At 30.6% G+C, this 10,143-nt stretch overlaps 1 protein-coding gene across 1 annotated transcript; it reads left to right on the top strand.

Moving 5' to 3' along the window:
- The first annotated feature begins 465 nt into the window (after positions 1–465).
- Positions 466–4,091, top strand: LOC102586444 (GDSL esterase/lipase At2g04570-like). Its single transcript, XM_006342199.2, has 3 exons — positions 466–964; positions 2,497–2,995; positions 3,783–4,091. The coding sequence occupies exons 1-3, from the start codon at positions 587–589 to the stop codon at positions 3,974–3,976; spliced, it is 1,071 nt and encodes a 356-aa protein (XP_006342261.1). The 5' UTR covers positions 466–586; the 3' UTR covers positions 3,977–4,091.
- Positions 4,092–10,143: the final 6,052 nt, after the last annotated feature.

Here is a 10,143-nt window from a genome sequence, read left to right as displayed (position 1 = left end):
TTATTCATTTTTTGTTATTACTCTTACCCTTTTTATCATTTCCTTCTTGGCAAGATATGAACAATAATTGCTGCTAATATTAGTTGAGGATGGAAAAGTAATACATGTGGGGATGGATAATGATTTTATTTTAAAGATTATCTCTATTGTGATTATTTTTTGTGTTATTACCTTTCTCAAATAAAAATTATAATATCTTTTTTCTATATCATTAGTGATTTATTTAGATTTATCATTAAAAGTTTTATTTTTATCTATTAATTTTTAGTAATAAAATTACTAAATTGAAGATGCATTATATATATATATATATATATATCTCATAGATCCATTGGACTTACGCGTCGTATCTCGAAATTGCGTTCGCCTTTTAAAGCACTTGTACAAAATATTTTAGACAACTAATATAAAACGGGATGAGTAACACGTAGATAATTTTTTCATTACTCATCATTAATGATACACCAACAAACTCCTGCCAAAGGACCCTCTTTCCCACCTATTCACCTGTATAAGAAGTGAATATACTTAACTCAAATCCCCATAACCTTAAACAATAAACTCAACCACCCAAAATTTAAAAAAAATGGAAGCTAATTACAAGTTCATTCCATGTCTTATTATAATTTTTGTCCAACTAATTATCATCCCTTGTGTTGTAGGAGGAAAAGTTCCAGCAATTATAGTATTCGGCGATTCGTCGGTAGATGCTGGGAATAATAACCAGATTTCTACTGTTCTTAAGAGTAATTTTGAGCCTTATGGACGTGATTTTTATGGTAAAATGCCAACAGGAAGGTTTTGTAATGGACGTATCCCGCCAGATTTTATATCTGAGGCTTTTGGTTTGAGACCATTTGTGCCTGCTTATTTGGATCCAATGTTTAGTATAACTGATTTTGCTGGTGGAGTTTGTTTTGCTTCTGCTGGTACTGGTTATGATAATGCCACTTCTCAAGTTCTAGTAAGCAATCCATTCCATCTCTCTACTTACTACTCGATCTGTCTCAATTTATGTAACACATTTTTTGAGATTCAAATAATTTTATTTTTTACCACAAATTTCATGTATCTTTTAAATAGTTTTATGTAGTTTATAAATATATAAATTTTATTTTTTAAAAATTGAAGATTTTATGCGCAAATTTTTGATAAAACTAAAACTGTCACATAAATTGAAAGAAAGAGATGGATATAACATTTTTATTTTAAGTGACCAAAAAAGAAAGTGAGACAAATCATTTCATGGATAGAATATTTGTCTCGTCATGATTTTCATATCGTATTTGAATTTTATTTTTCTTTGGATGGGAAATTAAAGTATTAGTAGAATAGTTGTTTTTATTTTTCTAAAAGAAAAAAATTTAAAACTCTTTTATATTAGGTTATTTCTTTCTCGAAGAAAAAGTTTGGACATTATAAATTAATTAAACGCCGTTCTTATATCATAATAAAAGATCATCGAGGTATCCACAATATAATCTTTTGAGAGTTTCATTTAGCCAGAGATTATAATCTCAATAAATTTTATGTATATTGAAATATTAATTTTGTTTTGAATTTGTAAGTCACTTGATCAAAATATTATATTATATAGTCTATTTACCGTTTAATTTATCACCGCTATAAATTACAATTATTTTTATCCTAATACTATCATCCATGGCCATAACTTAAATTGACTTTGAAATAATATAATTCTGTTTATTTTTTGTGGCCCGGAATATAATTGTGTTTGCTGGGTGAATTGTGAATAGGACATTTATTAACCACTCTCCGTGCACACTGGGTTCTTTTTGGAGCATTTATACTCTTTCGTCTTAATTTATGTAATCTAGTTTTATTGGGCATATAATTTAAAAATATAGAAAGACTTTGGAAATTTTCAAAATTTTCCTTAAAAGAAGTATAACTACTTTATGAACTTTTTGTCGGTAAGTGGGACTTAAGATGGATAAAATATCACTTTATTCATTTACTTTTACTCGTTCATTATATTATTTTGAGATGTTTAATAATATTTGTCTAGTTTATAAAATCAGTGAAAAATTTATTATGTTGTGTCATTTTACCTTTGCTATTAAATACTAATATTCATTTTTCAATGTTTAGATGACTTATATTAATAGGGTGATTTGATAAATTACCCCTATCAATTACTGCTTCTTAATATGTGTCAAATCAATAGTGGACAATAATTATTGTTAGACAGAGGAAGTAACTATTTGTCAAATTAGTAAGTATGTCATTTTTTAGAAATAGACTAAAAGAAAGTGTGTCATATATATTGGAATAGAGAAAATAGTATGTATACATAATCCGCCTAAATTAGGAAGATGGTATATAATCCACCTAAATTGGGACAAAAGAAGTATTATGTATATATAATCCGCCAAAATAGGTGAAAGTATGCCTATTATCAATTATTTTGATGAGCGATTATACTCCTGTCAAAATTCCTTCCATTTTTATCTAATTAATTGACTCCTTTGACAGAGTGTGATACCATTGTGGAAGGAAATAGAGAACTACAAGGAGTATCAAAAGAAACTAGAAGCATATGTAGGGAGCAAAAAAGCAAAATACATAATACAAGAAGCACTATATCTAGTGAGCTTGGGAACAAATGATTTCTTGGAGAATTATTATTCAATACAAAGCAAACGTGCATCTCAATTCACAATAGAACAATATCAAGGCTTTCTAATTGAACTTGCTGAGAATTTTATCAAACAAATTTATCAACTTGGAGCTAGGAAAATATCATTTACTGGACTTCCTCCAATGGGATGTTTACCTTTAGAAAGAGCAACAAATATTATAAGAGGACATGGAGATGTATGCAATGAAAAATATAATGACTGTGCTTTGAGGTTTAATGTGATGTTGAATGGTTTGGTTGACAAGTTAAATAGGGAACTTCCTGGGATGAAAATGGTTTTTTCTAATCCATATGAGCTCATACTTCAAATTATCAGAAATCCTTCCTCATTTGGTAAGTTTTTTTTTTTTATTCATTCAACTATATGGTTACTTCTCTCTTTGTACTTTGTTATGTTATTGTAAAGGCATAATACATAAATATGTAGCTAACTTAACCTCATCTGATATTTATGTTTTTCTCATTTTGGTGCGCACAAGTAGACACTTAAAGTTGTATAAAGTTGAGCAAATTATAGATACATGCATCCTACTTGACGTTCTATGTGGCAATTCACGTCCTACGCAGTATCTTATGTGGTGTCTTACCCTGCATGTATTATGTCACGTAAGACGTGTGTACATGTATACTTATTCAATTTTATACATGTTTAAATCTCTACTTGTGCAAACCCAAAATTAGAAGACACAAATGACAGTTAAGATCAAGTTAAAGGGTATATTTATGTATTGTGCCGATTGTAAATCAGTCATGGTTCTTTGTAGTATTAATACAATAACATTACAAAGTAAAAAAGGAAGTTGTAGCAACACTATACATGTGCATTGTTGTGCCCAAGGGAGATGGTACAAATACTACATCATCAAGTACAACTATCTTCAAGCACATATTCTCAAAAAGGCCCTGCATTTTTAAGTTTACATGCAACGAAGAGATGCCTGATTGAGCTGCTCTCACTGACTTCTTAATTCTTATATAGGAGAAGAAGTAATTAAATGTTATTACCTATATTTATTTTGTGATTTCTAAAATGAAATTCACCATTTCTTACATCTCTTTGAATGATTTACAATTGATTATCTTCTAATGAATTGGTTAATTTCTTTTGCTTTGAAAACAGGATTTGAGGTGGCTGGTGTAGCATGTTGTGGCACGGGTTTATTTGAAATGAGTTACTTATGTGACAAATTAAACCCACTCACATGCACTGATGCAAATAAATATGTATTTTGGGATTCTTTCCATCTCTCCCAAAAAACTAATCTCATCATCGCCAATTTCTTGATGAAAAATGTCCTCAATCAATTTTTATAATATCATGTAACTCTGTACAACCATTTATTGTCTTGTTTTTTAATTTAATTTGCTACAATATAATGTACTACTATCCAGAGTGTGAAAAAGCCATATATATATTTTATTGTATGTATTGGTCATATTTGTAATCTTCATGTAATTTGTGATTCTTGTTTGTCTAATAAACTTGTATTTTGAAGCTTGTGTTTATTCGTTTAAGGATATTACTATAATTATTCTTATTTGTTGAGCCATTTTTTTTCTTCTCTTGGAGTACATTGACGATTTAATTACCATTTAGGCTCTCAAATGGATCATTTCTCCAGCCGGTAGATATAATATTATAATTAGTTGTTACTTATTTCTTAATCCAATAAGACATATTTTGGGGATGGAAACTTCAATTTGTTTTTCAAGAGGCACCACAAGAAAATATGGATCAATAATGCCAAGATTGTTATTTATAAAATAAAGATAAAAAATAATTAAGTACATATGCTAGAGAGGTGTATAGAAACATAGTTGATATATTATTCAATTTTGAATTGATATATAAATGAGCTGGATTAACTTCATATTTATAGAAAAGAAGTTGCCGGCTAAAAGGAGTAGTCCATGATATGTCATTCACGACACATTATGGCACCTCTTTCTGCTTGTAAGTTGTCTACTTGAACTACTTGCAAGTTGTCTGCTTGAACTATTTGTGATGTCGGCTTGATTGCAAGCTTATTTAGGTATTTACAACATGATTATTTATAACACTTTCTCTTGAGTATTCATTAATACATAATGTGACTCATTAAAACCTTTCTATGGAAAAATCATTAAAAAAAATTCTAGAAGAGCAAAGAGTACATATATTTTACTAGCTAGTAATACACAACATGTTGTCTCATTAGAAATATTATCCGAAATTTTCAATAGGACAAAATCTTAGTTAAGAAAAAAGAGTGGAACACATTTTTCTTCCTCTGATAAAGACGACCACAATTTAATTGTCCAAGTCTCCGCATTCGGATTTTGTATATCAATTTATTGGAATTAAAACTTTAATACATGAGCGTAATTATAGTAATTCTCCATGTTGTGGTTATTAGTCTCCCGAACTAAAAACATAAGTTGTCCTGTCCTTTTCATTGATGGGATGCTAGAACGAAAATTTTACGTCTAATTTGGGGACTATAAACCTATATTTATAATAGCACAAGTTTTGTCTTCCTACTTAACCAATCATTAAACTAAAAATTGCAATCAGATAACTATATATAAAAATTCATACGTTATGAGATATCTTTTAGATCCATTAACTTTAAACCTTGAAAAATCACTAGTAATTTGGATCGGTCTTTTAATGATAGCAACAACATATAATTATTCTTTATATATATTGCAAGTTCATAAGAAGTTCAAAACAGGGTGGATGATTATAATTATTGAAACTTCAAAGTCTACCCTTTCATGGTCACATGTCACATTCTCAAATATAACAAAAGATTAATGCCCACATGTTATTGTGTACTTAAGGGATATATCATATACCTAATCTTTTGGGCTAATTATTAGTTGTGCAAGTGTGTAGTCATGATTTTCCTTTTAATTTTAGAATTGTAGGGCCAAATTCATGCAGCATGTGATAATTTAGTAATATTCAAAAGTTTAATTGAATTCTATTCTAATTTAATATCGAAGGGAGATTTGGTTGTTTCTTTTTTCAATATGCAGAAAAAGTAAAATAGTTCATAAAAACACACCCACAAACGTCCACAAGTAAAGACCGCCAAAATTTGAATTTTAATTAGATTCCTAAAACATTGTTTCAGATGCATTTATAATTAGATTGTAATTATAATTTTCATGCGTATTAAGTAATTTTATAAATACAAATTGTAATTTTAATTTTTTTATTGAATTATGCTAAATCAATATTATATAAATAATTAATAATATTTAATTTAATTATAAAAGTTAAAAGTATACATTTTGCAAGAACACCATGGACTGCAGGTTTGATAAAATATTATAAATAAAGGCATAATACATAAATATGTCTTTTAACTTGGACTGCAGCTCACATTTATGTCCTCCAACTTTGAGTGTGCACAAGTAGACACTTAAACTTGTATAAAGTTGAACAAATAGACACACACCCTACGTGACATCCTACATGGTAATTTTCATCCTATATGGTGTCCTATGTGTATTATGTCACGTAGGACTCATGTGTCTACTTGTTCAATTTTATACAAGTTAAAGTGCCTACTTATGCACACCGAAAGTTGGAGGGTATAAATGTAAAATGAGGTCAAATTAAAGGACATATTTATGTATTATGCCTTAAATATAAGCATCTAAACATTAAAAAAATGAATTGTATTTAAAAGCAAGAATAAAATAGACACAACATGATAAATTAAAGCTAAAAAAGAGTATATATATTTGCCTTATTATAAGCCACCTAATATTACTCCATAACATAAATTGTTTTTACACTAATGATTGGCGTAATGTAGTCTCATTTTCTTATATGATATTGACACATAATGAAATAAATTCTGATGTCAAATTTGTCAGCAAATATCTGAAAATATAAATTGTTCAACCACCGCCTTCATTCTTGTTCAACATAGAATATTAATATAAGTAGTTAATAAATTATTAATTACATCAATATCATATACTTTCGGTGAGTAGTTAATACAACAAAAATTATACCAACTGTTTCTTAACCAGATGTGACAATTCTCTCAATCTGCATCATATATGTTTGAATTATGATTATCTCTTTTTAATTTGCTTCTTAATTAGGAGGGTTTCTTTGGATTATACTCTCTTTCTTTTCTTATTTTTTATATTTTTTATTCGGTGTGGAGTATCTATATTGGAGTTCGACTATTTCAGACTTGCTCCACATAAAGTCTCATTGAAAGGAAAGTGCTTCCTATATGCTCAAATTCGAGATCTCTGCTTAACGGACCCCTTGCACTACCTCGCATATGTGGTTGGTTCTTGAATTATATTATTAAATTAAACGCAAGCTCAACTTCTTTTTGCCCCATATTTAAATTTTGTATTTATTTCAACTCTAATTCTAGAAAGTGTGAAACAATAAATACGGCATTCATTACGATAATAATACCACATATTCCTTTGTGGTAGTATGTGTGTCTAACAACTTAGTAGGCGGGGGTGGACATAAATTTAGTGATATTGTGTCGTAATTTTAAAAAATAATTATCACAAACACACTGTTTGAACTTTTATTCAATGTTATGATAGTTCTTTTATTTCTGCATCGTTTCCGCTTCCTTTAAATGAATGTATTTTACTAAAGAAATTGTTCATTCACTGATCTATTCCTCTTTTCCTTCTTCTGACACACTGTTGGAGTCCAATTTGGACTCAAATGTTTCTCCGTTTGCATTTCAAATGGGCCATGGAGGCCCAAATCTTTTCTTCTCGAATCAGCCTTGTCAATGAAAGCAAATACACAGGGAACGGAGCTAATATATAGGCTTCAGAAGACAAAAATGAGTTGTATACGTACAAAATGCAGGTATAAAAAGGTTGATATATACTGATATACAGTGAATGTATACAGTTGATATACATACTGGAATTGGGCCTCAAGTCCAAAGTCTCAGGCGGCCAAGAAGACCCAAACATCGATACTTCTTTCATTACTTTGATTATTTGATTGTAGTATTATCATGATCTCCCTAACTTTATTTAACCAGTCGAATTCGCTAAAAGATGAACTAATTTCTTTTGTGATTGGTTTTACTTTGTTTATCAAATTCTTTGTGCATTTTTAGTTGAATAAGCCACAGTTTTACTCATGTTTATTCAATTTTAAAGTGTTCAAATGAATCTCACTTTCAAAAATAAGCTTAAGAAAGCTTTCCTTACTTTAGTTATTTTATTTCTCGAAGTTAGTCAAACAATTTTTAGTTAAATCGTCGGATACCTGCATATTAACGAACAATTAAAGTTCTAACACTTTCTTGAAGTGGAAATGAGAACCTCTTATCCTTTTCTCTGAATTTTTTAATTTTATTTGTTAGAGTCTTTTTATTTCTTAACTCTTAAAAATATTAAGTGATGATTCTTTCTAAGTATATATTTCTTAATTGTTTTATACATAGAACATTTCAAAAGTGATTTTCAAAAAGTAAATTGTCATGATCCGAGCCTACACCCTAGACGTGGCCGACAATCGAGAACCATTGATGGTCCCCAAGCGAACCCTCATCCTGGCTGACTACAAGCGGAAGACTAACTCATACATACAAAGCTTAAAACTGAATAAAATTCATCAAACTCAAATACAAAAGTTGTACCTTAAATGATTAACTCTGATATACTAGAACATACAACTAGCCAGAAATAGGCAACTCAAGTCTTTAAAACATTTAACAAGATAAATGAAACAGACTTCTCAAACTATATTGTCTATCTATGAAGCCTCTAAATGACAAAGATGAGAGTCGGGACAAGACCCACGATATCCTGACAAAACTGAAAGTAAATGAAATCCTCCGAAAGCAATGATACTTACCATAGCTAACTCGAACTGCAAGTGGTCTCAACAAAGTTTATGTTGATGACCCTGAATACCTGTATCTGCATCATAAAAGATGCAGGACAGATGACGTCAGTACATGGAATGTACGAGCATGTAAGGGGAATTCTAAAGCATAAACATAAGCTCGAACTGATGGAAAAGAAAAATATTTACCTCTTCTCAACTCACTCAACTCAAAGAAACATATGTTATACCCTTTTTTAACTCGAGGTTCAAACGGTGTACAACATATTGATGAATCTTAATGCTATTTTAAAGAGTCGCCACCTAATTACGTTAAAGGTGAATTAGGACACCTATTTTGCTTAAGTTATGCTAAATAAACTCTATATCAAAGTCTACTTAACCTTATGCAATTCTAGGTAAGGGTTCTAATTATCTTAAAGGGAAGGGGTAAAGCACCCTTTAAAATCTGTTAAAAACAGTTAACCGACCAAACTTAGGTTAATTAATTTTAAAGCTAAATATGAGTGGTAAAAGAATTTGAAAAGTTGTAAGTTGAAAAATATTTTATCATTTGTAAACTCATTCAATTCAAAGTAAATAAAAAGGTCATTTACTTAAAACAACTTTACTTAATCTGAAAACTTATCGCTAAAAGTTTAAAAATAATTTCTTTCTTTTAAAAATAATGTACTTGTGGTAGCACACTTTGAAATGTTTTAAGCTTAAAACAAAGTTGGCTCCCTTGTCTAAATAAACTAATGCATGCGAGACCTTTTTAGATTATTGATCTCGGAGCCGCCGCAAACCCTAATTACATTTTTACCTTGATTCACCGGTGGCCATAGCCACCACCTTCGGCCAGTCTCCTTCGGAGGCTGGTCAAACCCAAGCAGATCCAGCATTAACAAGAAACTATGCAATAATTTTACGACCAAGCCTAGTGAACACTAAACCAATAACAATGAGACAAATTTCATATCTTCACAGGGAACCAAGAATTGTATGGGATGAGGAGGAAGTCACACAGATGATTTACAAGGAAAACTTACAATATGCTGTGATTGGGAAATTCTCTTATGGAATGCCAGAAATTAAGGAGCTACGGAAGATAATCCAAAAACGATGTGAGCTAAAAGGAGAATGCAATATTGGATTATTGGGTAACCGACATGTCTTTATCAGAGCAGAGATTATGGAGGATTACGTCAAATTGCTTTCAAAGCCAGCTTTTTATTTGACGCAACGACAATGATCGTATCCCATGAGAACACTCAAATGGGATCCTATGTTCGATCCGGAGGCGGAAACGACGACAACCATATCATGGATATCCTTTCCGAGACTTCCACCGATTTTTTTTGTGAAGGAAGCAATTTTCTCTTTTGCTGCAGCAGTTGGTAAGCCATTGCAGGTGGACATGGCGACCAAAAACCAGACATGACCCAGCTGTGCTAGGGTCAAAGTGGAGGTGGACCTATTGGAGGAATTCCCAAAACTAATCAACATTGGGGTTAGGAAACAATCTGGTGAGGTGGTAGAAAAATGGATCAGAATAAAATACGATTATGTTCCTAAGTACTGCGTGACTTGCAGGCTACAAGGTCACAACGAACAAGAGTGTTATGCGCTACACCAGAAATTATATCCAAAGAAC

Source organism: Solanum tuberosum, unplaced genomic scaffold, assembly GCF_000226075.1.
Source record: "Solanum tuberosum cultivar DM 1-3 516 R44 unplaced genomic scaffold, SolTub_3.0 scf00033, whole genome shotgun sequence".
Lineage (NCBI taxonomy): Eukaryota > Viridiplantae > Streptophyta > Magnoliopsida > Solanales > Solanaceae > Solanum > Solanum tuberosum.
The sequence above is the reverse complement of the archived record's forward strand: the minus strand, read 5'-3'. Positions and strand labels throughout refer to the sequence as shown.